The following is a 19691-nucleotide window of genomic DNA, read 5'->3' as shown; positions in this document are numbered from 1 at the left end:
CGGGTGGCAGAGGACAAATCCCAGCTGCCTCCGCGTCTGAGACCATCAACCCGCGCATCTTATCACGTGGCTTGTTGAGCGCGTTGCCACGGAGGCTTCACGCCATCCACCGCGGCAACCACGCTCAACTCACCACGCGCCTCACCGAGAACGAACCACATTATTGCGACCACGAGGAGTTTACCCCATGTGAATCTACCCTCCCTAGCAACCGGGCCAATGTGGTTGCTTAGGAGACCTGGCTGGAGTCACTCAGCACGCCCTGGGATTCGAACTAGTGAGCTAGCAACCTCCAGGGGTGGTAGCCAGCGTCTTTTACCACTGAGCTACCCAGCCCCCCCAATTCCTAATTTTCTTAAAAAAAAAAAAAAAAAAAAAAAAAAATCAAGGTTACAGTGAGGCACTTACAATGGAAGTGAATGGGAACAATGAAAGTGAGTGTGACCGATTTTTGGGGGGTTTAAAGACAGAAATATGATGCTTATAATTTTATAAAAGCACTTGCATTCATTCTTCTGTTAAAACTCATGTATTATTTGAACAGTCCTTTTAGGATTTTATGGTTTGCTGACATTACATCATGGTAACGAAGTTGTAAAGTTGGCTATAACTTTACACAGAAAAGGTTTGTAAGTGATTTTTATCACACTAAAATCATGTTTACACGCATATCCTTTATGTTTTGTGACTATACTCTTGAAACAGTGAGTATTTTAATGCTCAAAAATTGGCCCCCATTCACTTCCATTATAAGTGCCTCACTGTAACTTTTATTTTTTATTTTTTTTTACGAGAAGGCGGAACGAGCCAAAAATAATTTTTGTGGTAATCAATATTATGCCACAAATGCTGTCGATTGAGCTTAACTTGTATTGAACCCTGAAGATTCCTTTAAAGTTAAGCAGCATTCAATTACTGCTGTTGGCAAGATTTATGAAAGGCTGTATTACTGATGAATTGTGCACTTTAAGACCAGGAATGTGTAACAAGTAAATAGGATCAATGTAGACTTAAACACTGCCCAAAGAAAACCACAGAACCGGCTGCAGAAATGCTCTTTTTATTAAATACTTTCCAGATAAAGTTTCAATAATAACAAAGCTATGATGAATACCTACTAACATTCAGACAAACACTTGATAGTTGCCATTTCATGGTTTTATTAAATGCATGATCATGCAAAATCCAGCATCCATGTTTAAACTCAGAGTACATACGAAGCCCAAGAGTATACCATTACAATGCAATATATTTACTTAGAATGAGGGGAGCATACCAAGCAGAGGCTTTTGTTTTCTATATCTTTTCACTATTTTCTACTTTTTTTATTTTATTTTAAATATGGTATGTCACTTATAATTTCCAGTGGAGTGGTTTTCATGTTGAGATGCAAATACTATGAGATTTTCTTTTCTTTCCTTTTTTTTTTTTTTTTTTTTTTTTTTATGATTAAGTTAACACAGACAGTGGAAAAAACTTTTACCAAGAAAAGTAGACATGCATATTTGCCAGTTTATTGATTTTGACTTCTCTGTCATTGGATGGGTGGACCAGAAGACTAATTTGCCCGTTCTGGCCCGGGAATCAAACCAAGCATTCATGGGGTGGATATTTATTTATTTCTCTAAATCTACTAGCCAGTGTGCCCTCGTAGCCATCTCATTCCTTTTCATTTTCATGGAGCTGAAAATGTCAACCATGTACAGAAAAAGGAACTCTCGGATGGATTGTGGAAAAAATAAATATAATAAAAAGTCGCTGCAGTTCTAAGTTTGGCCAGGCAAGGCAGCAGTTCCCCATAGCACAAACAAACTAAGGAAAAAAAAACAATAAAAAAATAAAATAAAATAATAAAACGTAAGAAAAGAGAGCGCGAGACACAAAATGGATGTGAAAACGGCATCACATAATCTGACGGCATCACTACTTAAAGGATGTTGTCGTTAATGTGATAAACGCGCGCACACTTACACATGTGCGGAGGTACAGTTCTGATATGTCACGAAGCGTGAACACTACATGTATTTACAGATCGAGATACATACAAAAGACTGATGTGTTCCAGGGAGAGGGGATAAGGTTGCCTTTTGTTTTGTTTTCCACACACTTTACGATATATTGCCTCTGGAACTAAACCACTAAAATCTAAAGACAAAACCGCAGCAGTTATGAAAAGCATTCCTGCGAATACAGACAGAACTCGTCAAAACCAAACCCTCACTTCTAACAATAAAGTAACAGTAACATTAAAACCGCGTTTAAATAGTGCCATAAAACCTATGTGTATAGTTTGTGGTGAAAACTGACAGACATACCTCTGCGACTTTTAATCATACAAACATTGAAATGCTGATTTTAATCAACGCAACTATGGCAACTGGACGTAAAGTGTTTGCCGATTTCCCCACCTGCTCCTTGTGATTGGACGAACCGAACGACGTGTATTTACAGAGCGTGCATGGCATTTACACCCCCGTCACCAACACCAACGACACTTAGGACAGGGTGATTTAGACAAATCAAACATTACTAATATAACTGCATACTTTTACAGTGCAACTGTCTCTGTGTGTGTAAGAAGGGATCATTTAAAGTGTACTTTAAAGAGGCTGATTCACAACCTTGGCCAAATCTCCATCTTCGACAACTAACGTCACTTAAATTTGTCATGATGTCGTTAGAATGACTAGACTTTCTTTTTGCTTAGATCTGTTATGGGCAGTGAAGATACAGCCTAACAACTCATTGTGTCAATACAAGAAACATGTTCGCTTAGAAAACTGGGAATGGAGTTTACATCTACCACAATCTGTTTTTAGAGTCTGTGGTGTGCATGTATGCATGTACGCAACTCTTTCCTGTGACTTAAAAGTGTCAAAATAGGAATTGTTGGGCGAATCAACTGGTAGGTATTTGGTTGGTCTGTTTACAATGGCTTTTATATTTTCAGTTGTAACAGGTGAAAAGTCTTCAATTCAATTTGTATGAGAGGTCATGGGGGTTACATTTATATTGGTTCTAATCCGACACACACCCACACAGACACTTTACTGAGCATCTTTTGCCTTAACCTGGATGGCGAATGTTATTTTATTGTATCTCATTTAATTATCTACGTATATCTTTACACGGTTATTTAGATTAACTTAAAAAATAAAATAGTCTTAGAAACTGAAATTGAACGTAAAATACTTTCAGTTAAGGTGTCAGTCAAGACAAAAAAAAAAGGAAGAGTTCCACATTAACACAAGAGAATACTAAAACCTTCTCTTAGACACGGGTTACATAAAAAAAAAAAAAAACAACACCAAAAAAAGAAACATTCCTTTAAAAAGACTAAAACTACACTTTGGTTCTTGTCCTTTTGATATGAAGAACTTCTGAACTTTGAGACGACCCGTTCCCTTAATTCCCCAAAATCTGCAAAGTGTACAAGATGGAAGATTCAAATAACGACCCTGTAAACTTTAGCAGTTTTTGGACGCTAGTCCATTTTGTGACACTTTATAAGTTGACCCACCCCAAAACCCTCCCCATCCTGTTTTACTTACATAAATGCTTTTCGAACTTGATTGTAGCTTCTGGTTCAGCTAGTGATTTTTTTTTTTTTTTTACAATATACAGTATATTTATGAATTCATAGATCAGTACTCACAACACCTTCTGAACATCTTTAACGGGCAAAAAAAAAAAGATGGTTCCATGGGAGAAGGACAAAACAGCACCCCCATGTGGGTGTCAGATACATGCACCGTCCCTTGGGCGGGGCCACAGCCGCGGCCAGCTCCTGTTTGGACAAAGATTGGACAGGATAGGTGGTGTTGACAGTTGAACTGGATGTTGTCAAGAGTTCCTCACTGGTGTGTCTGTAACTTTAAGAGCTGCCATCCAGCTGGCCTCCATGTGCCCGTCCGGCCACATAGAAGAAACATTCCCATCATCTGGAGAATCCAGGCAAGCTGTGTATGGAAATGTGCATCATCAGCCTTTGAAGTCTTTAAGCTGTACAAACATTGTGCTAAACCTTGATTTATTCTATGGGTGCAGGTTTTATTTGTAGCTACATTCTTTCTCTAAAAGCAAGTTGTGATAATAACTTTGTGGTTGACGCTGGGCTAGGTTATTATCGTTAAAGGTGAGGTGTTAAAATACTTCCTTCTATCCCAGTTTAATATGCAAAGAAAACTAGAAGTATGCCATTTGATGGCTGGTTTCCCAGGAATGTGTGAACACTCTAGCTCTGTTGTGCTATCAAAATATTGCTACTTGAGCATCCCAACCAGCCTGACACAGTAATACTAACTCAACCAATGGCGAGAGTTTGGGGCGAGACGTTTGATCTGTTTGTCCTATGGCAGAAAGGGGAGTGTTTGGGAAACCCATCATTATTTTAAAAAAATTTTGCAAATAGAAAGTACATACTATTATGAAGACCAAAACTAGCAGTGAAAAAATATTTTTGTTTACTAAAGTAAAGGTGAGTTTGCAAAAAAAAAAAAAAAAAAAGTATGAACTCTAAATAAAATAACAGAACACGACTTTAGTTTTGGTATTTTAATAAATGTTGAATGTCTGTCCACAGCTTTTACAGAAAAATTCCCAGTTCCCTCTGAGCAGAAACAGTATTTTTTCATTCCGAATGGTAACCGATTAAAACAAAATAAAAGAACGGATAATATCTTTTTAAAATGACAGAAAACTAAATCTAATTCTGAAACAAAAGAATAACGAAACTAAAACATGTAATCTTACAAAGATGTAAAAAAAAAGAGAAAAATTACAAGCTGAAATTGAAAAAACAATATAGTTATTTTCAAAACTACATCACAACACAGGGTGATGTTGAGCAATGTGTGTATGTTTATGAATGCGAGAAGTGTACCTTTGTCTTGTGTGTTTCACTGCAACGGGGCGGCTGGTGCCCCTGAACAGTGGAAGTGGACGTTAAGCCATTTGCCATCGCGGCGGTGCCACACGCGGGTCTCCTCTGATTGGCAGCTGCGTGGGCGGCCTTGGCTGTCGATGTACTGCGTCAGCCGGATATATGCGATGCAGGCAGCGTCCTCTCCAATGAGGTGAACGTGAGGGTTCAGGATAGTGGTGTGCACAGGCTTGTTGTTCTTACTTAACACTGTAAACATCAAACGCATATATCATATTCAAAAACAAAAAAAAAACCTGAAATTTTATGATTTTAATTTTAGAGGTCTCAGTGATACATATTTAAGGTTTATTTAAGGAAATGTTTCTAAATAAGTCTACTCCAAAAGATGTGGAACAGTGGGACATGGTGGAAGACTCACAATGCTCAAAGTAGAACTTGTGGAAGTCCATCCCCTCCACCAAGTTCCCCAGAGCTTCAGGCTCAAAAGAGGTCAGACCAGGGTCACAGATTCTTCTATAAGTGAAACACAAGAATAAAAGTCTGTCATCATTTACTAACACTTATGTCATTCTAAATCATTCTAAATGTTTTTCTTGATAGCGCCATTTTTGAGTATACAAACATGGAGATTTGAGAGCTACAGGCAAGATTTTCAGCATAAAGTAAATCTAAAGTAATCTCATAACACCAGGTTTTTGTGGACAGAAGAGTGGATGAGAGCATTTCTCTGCATAATAGGCCATTGTCAACCCTACTACAAACAGAAATGTCTTCCTTCAATATACCGCCAAAATAAAAGCCTCTTTCAGGCATGTATGCCGCATGCAGCTTAAGAAAATATTACATACATATGGTACTGTTTTATAATAATAATAATAATAATAATAATAATAATAATAACAGTTGTATAATTGGGTTCCAAAAAATTATGATAAATATAGCTGCAAGCAGCGATTATGGGGCCAAGCACGCCATTTGCAAACATTTAGACTGAATATAGAATTCTAGTGATGATTTTAAGCAGAGTGGTGAAAGAAGACATTTGTTTTATTACTTATAGCGTTAAACAAATGCTTATAACTTTTGACCTATAAGTGGCGCTGTCACCAAATTTATATGGTATTGTAAGGGCTTGGTCACAATGCCATATGTGAAGTTTCATGTCAAAACCACAAGCGTTTAAGTGATACAGCCTCAGATCCTTATTGGCATCTTGCCATTAAATTTGTTTATGTGTTAAACAAGAACGCTTTGATCAATCAAAAAGATTTTCAGAACTTTTTGTCATCTAGGTGATACATGAAAAATTTCGTGAGAATCGTGCTTACGTTCTTGGCGGAGTTCGAAAAAGTAGGTTTTCAATTAAATTAAATTATGGACGGGAAGTCTATCCGTTGATGGCAAATTTTGTATCAACATACTCAGCATGTCCCAAGGAAGCTAACGACACAAGTCTCATGACAATAGGCCAAATGAATCAAAAGTTATAAGCATGTCTTTGTATCTTTTGACCACTATTTGGTGCTGTCCCCAAACTTTTTGAGTACCTTCAGGACATGGCCCCAAAGACACATAACAAATTTTGGAATAATACGCCAATGTGTTTGAAATATGCAGCAATTTAAGACAAAATTCAAAATGGCCGTCGCCAAATATGTCCAAAATATGAAAATTAGTTAACATTCGACTCGGTATGCCCTAAGAAATCTAAAGAGATCTGTCTCATGATTTTAGGTCAAACGGTTCAGAAGTTAAAAGCAAAAATATCTATTTTTCTTATCTCCTGACCACTAGGTAGCACTGTCCCGAAACGCTGCGAGGCCACTCAGGTCATGTTTGTGATGACATATAGTTAGTTTCGTGTCAATATGCTAAAGTATTGCATAGTTATAGCCTCACGTCCATTTTGGTGTGCTCACAGTCAAATTCATTGAGCCGTTATTCATGAACGATGTGGTCTATCAAAAAGCTTTTTTAAAATTCAAAATGGTGGACAGGAAGTATGGCAGACCATGGCAAATTGGATATCACTGTACTCGACATGATCCAAGGAATCTAACGAGATCAGCCTCATCATTTTAGGCCAAAGGTTTCAGAAGTTATAAGCAACAATATACATTTTTCATATCTCCAGACCACTAGGTGGCACTGCGCCGAAACGCTGCAGGAAACCTCAGGTCATGTTTATGATGGCATATACCAAGTTCTGTGTCAATACGCTTAAGCGTTGCGAACATACAGCCTCACGTCCATTTTGGCGTGTTCGCAAATTAATTCGTTGAGGCGTTACATGAGAACAGTTAGGTCTATCATAATAAATCTCTTAACTTTTTTTCATGTGTCTCTAGATGTTACATGCTTAATTTCGAGTGAATCGGACATATGGAATTTCACAGAGTTTCCCCAGGTTTCACTGTATTTTTAATCTATTTAGTTTGGCTCTTTTTAAGACGACTCAAGTGTGAACATCCTTTGTTGAACAGTGTTTCTAATGGCAGTAGAGCATTTTTGCCTATGGAAACACTTACTAGTTTTAATTTTAATTGAATTTTAATAATCATATCGCAGCTCAAATTGCTGTATTTTCTAAATAATTTCAATTACATTTTTTGTCCAAATAGTTAAGCACTACTTGTAGTGTAATTAGATCACCTAGTGTGTTGTGTATTTGGACTATACATACGTGTATGCTTCAAAGTCTCCATTGTTGACAGCCTCGATCAACTGCTCTGTGATCTTTATGATCTCCTGCTTACGAGCTGCTCAAAAACAGGAAAGAACAGAGGGATGGGAGATGTTGAGATGATGCAGAGGTGGGGAGGGAATGAAGTGATGAACAAAAGTGAATAATGAGTACAACCTGTACAGCTTATATATAATTACAATCAAAAGTGATCTAACAGAATGCAGTACATTCACACCTTTATTTCAACAACTATAACAGATAACTTATATAAAGATATTAAGGCTTATTGACACCAAGAGCAACATGACGTAGCAAAGCAAAAATTTGCACCAAAATATTCACAATAAGTTACAAAAATATCCGTTTTTCCATTCACTGAATTTTTTATATTTGGTCAAAAATAATGCGTTGTTGCCATTTAAATTCTCGCCGTGGCAAAAATGTCCTGCGAAAACTCATGCTTGATGTGAATAGGCTTTCGGTGTATGAATACACATTTAGATTGACATTTTCCCTCCAATACAAACCTACTAAAATTCAACCCGACAAGTCACAACCTAGACTAACACAAAACACCTCTGCACTGCAACCTATTTCTATTAGCATGAAGAGTTTGATATAGATCTTGTGTGTGTCCTGGTTCACCCCACACACTTACACTGAGCTGCGGCCCCACTCGCTGTAGGGATACCACCGGCCCCATGGGCTCCAGCACAGGGGCCCGACTGAGTGTGCTCTAACTCCGGACCTGACGCATGTCCTGAACTGTTCCATGCCAAGCGCTTAACGTCATGCATGGGGACAGCTGCAACACAACGCAGCACAAGCAACAGTGGTGATGATACATGCAGAGAGAGAGCAGCCATGAACACATGGAGTATGAAGTACAACATCAAAGATCTTCGATCTCCTGAGTCATAATGCTTTTCCACTTGACTGTAGCTCTCAAATCTCATCTCCAGGACCTTTATTGCCCTTTAGAGTTTGACAGTCCATAGTCACTGCCTGCTTCTGTGCAATGGAAAATCAGCACTATTCCACGAAAGAAATAATTCATGTTTGGAACTCTTGAGGGCAAATACATTTTTGGGTGAACAATCCCTTTAACAGCATCAATAGTATACTTTAAAAAACAGACAATTTTTGTTGTACTTCATAAACTGTGTTATCATGAACAAGAAGAGATGAGTTAAAAAATGGAAAAGACAAAGATGATCTTAGATTCAACGCAGAGAAAACACTGAGACTTTATCCGAAAGGACAAAGGGAACATGGGAAGGTGGGATGGAGGAAACTGTGCTGAAGGCAGATGTTTACGTATGTTGAATGAAGAGAGCAGTTAAGGATGAGGTCCTATATATAGTATGGATGGCATGTTGCAGTTGCAGCGTTTTTGGCCTGGATACAGAATCAAGTTATTTTTGTTTCTTGCACTGTTGCTTCTATCCCAGCTTTATCTTAAATCACAGTATGGCTTTATCAAAAATTCTGAAATGAGTGTCATCTCTAATATATACCAGGTTTAAAATGAAAATAAGGTAGTGACCAATAAATCAGCCAGGCCAATTAACCAGCCAATTTTTAGTGATTGTTAAATGATTTGCATTGGCCTATAATCGTGTACACTTCACTGTCAGTTCCAAAATCTATTAACAGCTTTGTGAATGGATCATAAACAAAAGCTCAGTTTTCCCATTTAAAAAAAATGAATTTTCAGTACAACTTTTGTAAAATACACATGCATTTCAGCAATTGTTTGCATCTCATTGGCTGTTATTAATTTGCATTGTATATATCGCCATTATATTGGCTAATGCCCACCCTGATTTTTAGAAATCGTTATCAATCAATTACATTTTTTTTTAACCGCTGGACCACTAAAAGCAGCTACTTTAAAGATACAAAATTAATAAAAATTAAGATTGATTAAAAAAACTAAAACAAAACTACAATGAGTATTGATGATAATAAAAAAATAAATAAAAAGAATTAAAAAACATTTTACTGGATACTCAGAAGGCTTATTTCTGGTTTTTCTCAAGGCCAGGTACATATCAATGACTACAAACACTATTGTTACATCAACCATACAAATCTAGACAAATATGTAGCCTAGTGATGTGGAACCATTGAAAAGTGTACAAGTGTGTATGTGCAAAAAGAACGTCTGAAACCTCAAAGGGGAAAGAGGTAAGGTTTTGGGACTTTCAGTCACATTTTAATAGAGAACGAAGTGGGGAAAATCATGAGTAAAAGATCTAAAGGTCAGGGCAGCTACTAAAGGGTATAACCTTTTTAAAAATGCAATAGCTTCTGCAACAAATAAAGCTGAGTTACATGCAAAAAAATAAATAAGAGTAAATAGGAGGAATATCAGGGAGTGAATCCTTTTGTGAACAGTTCAACAACTGTGACATACTTTCTACATGGAGTGACCCAAATAGCATCCAAGCAACAGTACACTAAAGGGCAGAAAGGCTGGAGATGGGAGGGGTCAAAAAGGTCTCGTGGTTTGAGGGGAATTCAAGGTGCCCAGGGGGTACGAGAAGATCTGGACTTACTGGCTGGAGAACCCTGCGGTGAAGCCACCAGAGCGGGCGGCTCGTCCCCGGCACTGCACTGACTCATCACGGCACTGTCACTGCTCGCTCCCTGCGTGCTCTCGGCTGGCACAGCCCCAAAACCAAACGACACACCGCCAGGAGAAAAACACACACATCTCTCATGTCCTTTACCAGCCGAAACACACTAACACAGACACCACACACCAACGCTGGCAGCATTTCATCATTACTAAACTGCTATACGGTAACAAAGACGCTAGATGAGATGTGTTTGGATGTCATTACACCCTCAAGATAAACAGACCATGATCACACAGCAGCAAAGTTCACTTAGGCAGGCATCAAAATAGCTGATATTTTTATTGATTTGTAGCCTAAACTTTATTTGCATAAACGTTGGCCAATCGGAGGGAGTCAGAACTTGCATTATATTCCAAGTCTTCTGAAGCCATACTATGAGTTTTGGTGAAAACCTACATTAAATTTAAAGGAAATTTAATCCCAAACATGCCACCCCGCCCCTGCACAAAGCTTGTAAGGTCGCGATTGCGAAAGGTGCCTCGAGTCCTGACAGGCTAATCAGCCTTGAAGGCTCAATATGGTTAGGATTATGAATGTTCATAATGCATTCTTACATTCTGAACAAACATAAGATAACCATGATCATCAGTGGTCTTGAGAAAATAAGTATCAACCATGTGATTGCTGGGCAGATATTACAATTTCACTGATGATTTTTCATCAATGAAAAACTAGGAGGGGAGGGTTAAATTTTGAATTAGGAATTATAATGTGTGTAACAGCACAAGCAGCAATCTGTAAGTATTCTGCCATTTTCTTTCTTTATTGACTCTAAAATTTAATTGGGCAATTTAAGTTATGTATATATATATATGAAAATTCATGAAATGAAAATTCTCTCATCATTTACTCAAAGTCATGCCATTCCAGAGACATGGCTTTCTTTCTTTCATGGATTTTTAGAAGAATATCTCAGCTCTGTAGGTCCATAAAATGCAAGTGAATGCTGGCAAGAACTCCAAAAAGCACATTAAGGGAGCATAAATGTAATCCATAAGACTCCAGTGATTAAATCCATGTCTTCAGAAGTGATATGATAGGTGTGGGTGAGAAACATTCACATTCATGGGTGAGATCAATATTTAAGTCCCTTTTTACTCTACATCTTCAGATATGAAAGTGAAACTAAGCAGTCATCACATGTGACTTTCTGTTGTGAAAGTGAAGATTTAGAGTAAAAAAAGGACTTAAATATTGATCTGTTTCTCACCCACACCTATCATGTAGCTTCTGAAGACATAGATTTAACGACTGGAGCCTTATGGATTACTTTTATGCTGCTTCTATGTGATTTTTCGAGCTTCAAAGTTCTGGCCAACATTCACTTGCATTGAATGGACCTAAAAAGCTGAGATATTCTTCTAAAAAATGTTTATGAATTATGGGGTTGGGGATGTTAAGGGGGTGCCACGTCGGATCTCACCTAGGGCACCAAGTAGGCCAGAACCGCCACTGTATTGTATAAAAAAATGCTGGATGAAAACACCAAAATGGGAAAAAAAATCTTCAAATCTGCGTTAAAAATATGCTCGCTTGAGGTGGATACATTGTTTAATCCAAAAAGACTACGAACGCATAAATTATGATGGAAACACATTTATCAAAGGTATGCCTATATGATTTAAATAGGCATATAGATGAGTATCAAAAAAGTCATGTGACTTTGCCTCAACAAGACATGTGAATGCATAATTTGCTCAGAGAATATCATCAATATCACTGCATTGCATCTGAAATGTTGCTCTAGTTATTCAGAACTGCTGGACACAAAGCCTGTCATGAAAGTGATTGGCTACTATTATGTCCCAGAACACGCATCAGCCGCTTAATGCTAGCAAACATGAAATATTTCAAAAACTTCCATTTTCATTTCTATTTTGTGCCAATTTTTCTAGAGGTGACCATTTTTTTTCCTCTTCAACACATGAGATGGATATTACGATTTTGCGCATACTTAAATTCATAATTTGGATGGAAATGTGACTACTGACTGTGTGAACATAGCCATAAAAGAAGCACTGTGTTTATAAAGACAAGACTACAGGTGATGATCCACTTGGGTTATGAGTGATAGTGTGACGCAAGTCTGTATCTACAGTATGGGTGTGGTAAAGCTGAGGCCGTGTTTGTTGTGTTTGTACAACAGTACGCCCAAAATTGTTTCTCCAGGCTGCACGCCAATTTCCTGTCCTCATCACCTCACTTCAGATGTGACACGGAGGTAATGATAAAGCTTTTCACACTGCTAATGTTCATCCAGGCTCGAAGTGAATAAGGAGAGGAAATGAATTTGAGCCTGGCCCTTTCTCGTGACAGAAAAACCGTATCAGCGAGAATCCCTTGGGGAAAAACAGCCCCGTTCACAACATGCTAATGAATTTACAAGACACGCCACATCAACAAACAATTAAATAAGTTGGGGTGAAAAACACAGGACACACACAAACACGCACAATATCTACAAGGAAACCTACTCAGACAAGGACAACATCTCAAAAACAAGTACAAATTACAGTAGTTTGAATGTAGCTGGAAACTCATTTGCATGACATTGACAAACTGTGCAAGTGATCTGACATTCCAATGATTACTTGAGCCATATTCAGACAGGACTAGTTTTCTATTAGGAGGTTAGTCAAATTCATGGTCAACAGACGTACTTTGTGATTTTAACCCCGTCCAGATCGAAAAAGTTGTTTTTCCTCACAAAACCAAAAAAAAGAATAAAAAAAGTATTTTCAGCTAAAACAAACTTCCTCCGTGATATCTAATCCCGTCCGAATAGGAACTTAGATATCTTCTAAGACACATAAGACATAACAATTAAGTAAAAAGTACAGAGATCCCAATTCTGTCCAAATCAGTTTGACATCATAGACATCCTATGTTATTAATTCTAACTCAAACAACGTTTAGAAAACCAGTTCTGTCCGAATACAGCTTAAGCAAGTTCTCTTAACCTTTCCTATCATTACAGCTCTATGCTAAGATCTTAGCTGTATACACATAGCTCTCATGCATACAGTGTTAACATGTAAAGAGCAATCCATATACCCCCCTCTCAATGCCTTCTACCATAATCCAACTCCTCTTGCCCGGCAGTGTGCGTTTATGGCCAGGCCTGCAAATCACAAAGCCTCAGGTGTTACTACAGGTTCAAGTTTCATTTATCAAATGTCTGTTGACATATATCGGTTTATCCAAAGCTTTTTGTTGTGTTCTGGCAGTTTAAAGTTTGAACTGAAGTACCAGAAGCATTTGAGAGGAGAAGGATTACTGATCTGACACGAGCACTGAGAGCCGGGACGTTACAGTGCTGGAGGCATGCAGAGAAGAGGAGACAAGATCTGAGTACCTTTCCTACCTTTCATATCCTCTTCCTCATTGGTGTTACAGCTCTCGGTGGAGCCCTGAGGAAACACATGGAGACAGACAAAGAGTATACAAATGAACAAAATGTGAGAAGTGAAGAAAAGCCAAGTGGCGTTAGTTTATGCTGGTATTCAGAATGTTCTTCAAAATGTTCTGAAGAGAACCAGGTTGAATCATGACACTCACCTTGGGGCCATCAGCAGGGTTGTGCACAACTGTAGTTTGTGGCTCCTGAAAAATTTACCAAGAATTTACATTATATTTAATATAATGTTGGTGGGTGAATGTCACAAAAACTGTCAAGAAATGACCAGGTCATAATATACCCCACAATCAAAATGAAATAAATAAATACAATTAACAATATTTAGCATTGTGACATTATTTTCATGACAGGCACATTTCTTCCTAAATTCTCATTACTGTAATGCATATACATATACAGTATACACAGTATTGTGCAAAAGTTTTAAACACTTGTGAAAATGTTGCATAGTGAGGATGTCTTAAAAAATAGTGCTAGTTTTAATTTATCAATTAACAGCATACAAAGTCCAGTAAAAATAAACAAAGCTATGATTTACTGAATCATGTTAACTAGAGCATATATGTATATACACAACACACATTTAGTGTGTGTAATAATATATACAGTTGAAGTCAGAAGTTTACATACACAAGTCATTAAAACGTATTTTTTAACCATTCCACAGATTTCATATTAGCAAACTATAGTTTTGGCAAGTCTTTTAGGACATCTACTTTGTGAATGACATGAGTAATTTTTTCAACAATTGTTTACAGACAGATTGTTTAACTTTTAATTGACTATATCACAATTCCAGTGGGTCAGAAGCTTACATACACTAAGTTATCTGTGCCTTTAAGCAGCTTGGAAAATTCCAAAAAATAATGTCAAGCCTTTAGGCAATTAGCCAATTAGCTTCTGATAGGCTAATTGGCGTCAATTAGAGGTGTACCTGTGGATGTATTTTAAGGGCTACCTTCAAACTCAGTGCCTCATTGCTTGACATCATGGAAAAATCAAAAGATATCAGCCAAGACCTCAGAAACAAAAATTGTGGACCTCCACAAGTCTGGTTCATTCTTGGGAGCAATTTCCGAATGCCTGAATGTACCACGTTCATCCGTAAAAACAATAGTACGCAAGTATAAACACCATGGGACCACGCAGCCATCATACCGCTCAGGAAGGAAACGCATTCCGTCTCCTAGAGATGAACGTACTTTGGTGCGAAAAATGCAAATCGATCCCAAAACAACAGCAAAGGACCTTGTGAAGATGCTGGAGGAAACAGGTAGACAAGTATCTATATCCACAGTAAAATGAGTCCAATATCGACATAACCTGAAAGGCTGCTCAGCAAGGAAGAAGCCACTGCTCCAAGACTGCCATAAAAAGTTTGCAAAGACTACAATTTGCAAATGCAAATGGGGACAAAGATCGTACATTTTGGAGAAATGTCCTCCACAAAAATTTTACTGTTTGGCCATAATGACCATCGTTATGTTTGGTGGAAAAAGGGTGATGCTTGCAAGGCGAAGAACACCGTCCCAGCCGTGAAGCATGGGGATGGCAGCATCATGTTGTGGGAGTGCTTTGCTGCAGGAGGGACTAGTGCACTTCACAAAATATATGGCATCATGAGGAAGGAAAATTATGTGGATATATTGAAGCAAGATCTCGAGACATCAGCCAGGAAGTTAATGCTCAGTCGCAAATGGGTCTTCCAAATGGACAATGACCTTTTTTTCTGAGGTCTTGGCTAATTTCTTTTTATTTTCCCATGATATCAAGCAAAGAGGCACTGAATTTGAAGGTAGGCCTTAAAATACATCCACAGGTACACCTCCAATTCAGTACACCTCCTATCAGAAGCTAATTGTCTAAAGGCTTGACATAATTTTCTGGAATTTTCCAAGCTGCTTAAAGGCACAGTTAACTTAGTGTATGTAAACTTCTGACCCACTGGAATTGTGATTTAGTTAATTAAAAGTGAAACAATCTGTCTGTAAACAGTTGTTGGAAAAATTACTTGTGTCATGCGCAAAGTAGTTGTCCTAAACGACTTGCCAAAACTATAGTTTTCTAATATTAAATCTGTGGAGTGGTTAAAAAATTTAACGTAAACCTAAGTGTACGTAAACTTCAACTGTACATATAAATCTGTACATAAAAATTTCTGCTGAGGTACACAAATGGTAGGCCCACTGCAGCCTCAGTTTTCTGTTCTTGGCTAACAGAAGTGGAACCCGACATGGTCTTCTGCTGTTGTAGCCCATCCGCCTCAAGCTTTGACATGTTGTGCATTCTGAGATGCTATTCTGCTCACTACAATTGTACAGAGGGGTTATCTGACTTACTGTAGCCTTTCTGTACCCTCAAACCAGTCTGGCCATTAATCGTGGACTTCTCTCTCAAAAACAAGGAGTTTTCGTCCACAGAACTGCACTCGCTGGATGTTTTTTGGTTTTCGCACCATTCTCTATACACTCTAGAGACTCTTGTGCGTGAAAATCCCAGGAGATCAGCAGTTACAGAAATACTCAAACCAGCCTGTCTGGCACCAACAATCATGCCACGGTCTAAATCAAAGAGATAAAAATTTTTCCCCATTCTGATGGTTGATGTAAAAATTAACTGAAGCTCCTGACCCATATCTGCATAATTTTATACATTACACTGCTGCCACACAAATGGCTGATTAGATAATCGCATGAATATGTAGATGTACAGGTGTACCTAATAAAGTGGCCGGTGAGTGTGTATATATACAGTGTATGCTACAAATGTATGTATACATCTTTGCTGTACTGATCTGTTCTTTAATTTATGAAAAATGTTGTCTGGAGAAGGTAATTTATATTTATGTACTACAATAATAGTAATGATAATTATACAGCAGCAAGAATTTGGGTGGACAATATGCTTCACTGTCACATTGTCACAGTTAGTTCAGTGCATTACAATATAAAAGATCCTATTATTTCTTTAATATAATATACAAAAAAATATTATGTATGACCCGGACATTTCTTCATCTATTTTCTTCTACATCCACCCAGGAATAAACACAAACACACACAGAATATGGATTGTAAATACAGTATGGAACAATACAGTTGTAAAGTCACAGCTACGACACAAAATGGGAAATCAAATAAAGAAACAATCTGACACTGACAACTTAATGGAAATTAAAAGGTTGGGATTTTTGATGAGCACATCACTTGCACTCAGCATTAAAAGATCACTGCTCATCAAACGGGCCACACGTGTGTGCACTTAAAATAATAATGGCAAACGTTATAAGGATCTAAAGATGCAGTCTCTCAAATTCAGCTAAAAAAAGAACCGCAGGATTGTAGAATCATACATCAGTTAAAATGGGCACTATCTATCCTGAATGTTGACTAGATGCATTTAATTTTTCCTCAGATTAACATCCAATAATTTCCCCCAAAAGTGACACAAATTTCCATAAATGTTATTATCCAATTGAATCCTAATAAAGGCTGGTATTTTTTCACAGGCAAATCTAACTACTGTATATATTCTTCCAGTTACCGCTTCTTTTGCCTGTAAATTATTATTTATTTTTTTTCAAGCCACAGTGGTAGCTAGCAGTCCATCATCACTGCAGAGGCATTTGCAGGCCTCAGGAGCAGTCAGGTGTTAACTTGTGCTCTTAATGGATTGTTTTTGGAGGTCCCACGGTGCCCTTTGCACAGCTATTTGGGCAGCCAAACAGTCAAGCCCCATTTGAAGTGTCAATTCACTTTCCTTTCCTTTGATCTCCAGGTGACATTGCTTGAACTTCCAATCAGGCATTTTTTTGATTGGGACACTGCATCTTTACTATGACTGGTTTATGTACACTGACTCCAAGCATCCTGAAATAATTTTGTTAGTTGATGAAATGCATACACCAATCAGCCACAACTTTAAAACAACCTGCCTAATATTGTGTATGTCCCACTCGTGTCGACAAGACAGTGCCAACCTGCATCTCAGAATAGCATTCTGAGATGATATTCTTCTCACCACAATTGTACAGAGCGGTTTTCTGAGTTACTGTAGACTTTGTCAGTTTGAACCAGTTTGGCCATTCTCTGTTGACCTTTTTCATCAACAAGGCATTCCGTTCACAGAACTGACACTCACTGGATGTTTTTGGCACCATTCTGAGTAAATTCTAGAGACTGTTGTGTATGAAAATCCCAGGAGATCAGCAGTTACAGAAATACTCAAACCAGCTCATCTGGCACCAACAATCATGCCATGGTCCAAACCACCGAGATCACATTTTTCCCCATTCTGATGGTTGATGTCAACATTAACTGAAGCTCCTGACCCGTATCTGCATGATTTTATGCACTGCACTACTGCCACATGATTGGCTGATTAGATAATCGCATGGATGTTTGATGGTGCCAGACAGGCTGGTTTGAGTATTTCTGTAACTGCTGATCTCCTGGGATTTTCATGCACAACAGTCTCTAGAATTTACTCCGAATGGTGCCAAAAACAAAAAACATCCAGTGAGGGGCAGTTCTGTGAATGGAAATGCCTTGATTTGTTTGAACTGACAAAGTCTACGGTGACTCAGATAACCACTCTCCACAATTGTGGTGAGAAGAATAGTTTCTCAGAATACTATTCTGAGATGTGGGTTGGCGCTGTTTTGGCGGCACGAGGGGGACCTACACAATATTAGGCAGGTGGTTTTAATGTTGTGGCTGATCGTGTATGTATGTGTTATTTCATTCTGTATGGTGTCTTAAATACCCCATGAAACTGCATTATAAGCGCAGTTTTCTTTGCTGTGTTAACATTGTTTTGGAGGGGAATATCGAAAGGCTACTGCCCTTTTTTAAATAGCCAATAGGTTTTTATGTCAGAGCCATGAGCCATGATTTGCTACTTGCTAGTCGGTTGCACGTGTAACCAGTCTTGGTCAACCCGCTCCGAGTGGGATTCAAACCGGCGTCAGCCGGCATGGGAAGCAGCCGCGCTAACGAGGAGGCTAAAGGCTACAGCCTCTAGCATCAGTCGCTAGTGCGCCTCTTGAGGCCAGGGGAGTGTGGTTTACACATACCAGCTGGTTCCCGTTTCACAAAGAGTATTAGGGGGTGGGAAATTCTCATTCTAGAGAGCATTTGACTGGACAAAAATCTGTGTAGTGCAGGATGAAACATCAATATTTTTCCCTATATCTTCAAAAAGTTAATTTTGTCAACTTTCAGGAGTACACTAGCATACAGATGGCCTTAAAGCTAACAGGCATGGACAAATAGCCACAAAACTCCAATTCTGATTTCATGGGGTCTTTAAAGCGAGCTATATTTTTGACGTGTTTGGCGGAGACATAAATGGTTGCTTTGGATTGGCTATTTTTAACAGCACCAGAAATATACAAAATCATTTCAACACTGACAAGGTTTTGTTTTTTAAAACTAATAGTGGCATGTGTTAAGCCTACAGAGGCAAACTAAGGACAAGAGGAGTGCAGCAGGACATAAACCAGCAGCTTACAGGTAAAAACAAATCATTGTTAATGACACATTTATATAACACCACAATTACTGTATGTGTACCAAAGTGCTTCAAAGGACACATGGGCTTCAAAAACACAGAAAGGAATGACTAGTGACACCTAAAGTGCACAGCAAACTGCAGGAACAAAATATTTAACTATTTAGTACATGCAAAACTGTTTCGCCGTCACAAAACACGGTTTCTAACATGCACCAATCATTATGCAAACACTTTAACATGTACTATAAGTCAGTCAGATGAATAAATGGGTTTCAAAGAAGGTTGAATGTAGATAATATACCATCGGTGTAGAGGCGGCTGCGTTGCTTTCTTTCATGGCATTCACTACAGCACTCATTACACTGTTTTTAGTGTTGTTTGTCTGGGGCTGAAATAGAGAGGACACATTCCACTTCCTGTTCAGAGAGATGACATCACTAGGGACATGATTGGCACTAGGCAAAGCCAATTATCCACGAGTAAACTGTTAGAAGGCACTTGAAAGTCTAAATTTATAAGCTCACAAAAATGCTCATTTATAGG

At 38.3% G+C, this 19691-nt stretch overlaps 1 protein-coding gene across 15 annotated transcripts in view; it reads right to left on the bottom strand.

Annotated features, from left to right (window-relative positions):
* Nucleotides 1-1044: 1044 nt before the first annotated feature.
* LOC127426935 (calcium/calmodulin-dependent protein kinase type II subunit gamma-like) overlaps nucleotides 1045-19691 on the bottom strand; it is a 125347-nt gene continuing 106700 nt past the window's right edge. For 2 of the 15 annotated variants that reach the window (XM_051674121.1, XM_051674123.1), the window contains 9 exons: nucleotides 19450-19536; nucleotides 13775-13819; nucleotides 13572-13626; nucleotides 10133-10237; nucleotides 8230-8376; nucleotides 7569-7644; nucleotides 5304-5398; nucleotides 4883-5131; nucleotides 1045-3959 (listed from right to left, as the gene is read on the bottom strand). In XM_051674121.1, coding sequence (XP_051530081.1) covers nucleotides 4899-5131; nucleotides 5304-5398; nucleotides 7569-7644; nucleotides 8230-8376; nucleotides 10133-10237; nucleotides 13572-13626; nucleotides 13775-13819; nucleotides 19450-19536 — 843 coding nt within the window. In that variant the 3' untranslated portion in view covers nucleotides 1045-3959; nucleotides 4883-4898. The remainder of the gene's footprint in view (nucleotides 3960-4882; nucleotides 5132-5303; nucleotides 5399-7568; nucleotides 7645-8229; nucleotides 8377-10132; nucleotides 10238-13571; nucleotides 13627-13774; nucleotides 13820-19449; nucleotides 19537-19691) is intronic. The other 13 variants (XM_051674124.1, XM_051674127.1, XM_051674126.1 and 10 more) reach the window with 9 other exon arrangements.

The sequence above is a fragment of the Myxocyprinus asiaticus genome, chromosome 36, assembly GCF_019703515.2.
Source record: "Myxocyprinus asiaticus isolate MX2 ecotype Aquarium Trade chromosome 36, UBuf_Myxa_2, whole genome shotgun sequence".
Classification (NCBI taxonomy): domain Eukaryota; kingdom Metazoa; phylum Chordata; class Actinopteri; order Cypriniformes; family Catostomidae; genus Myxocyprinus; species Myxocyprinus asiaticus.
Note: the sequence above shows the minus strand (reverse complement) of the source record. Positions and strands in the feature narration are given on the sequence as shown.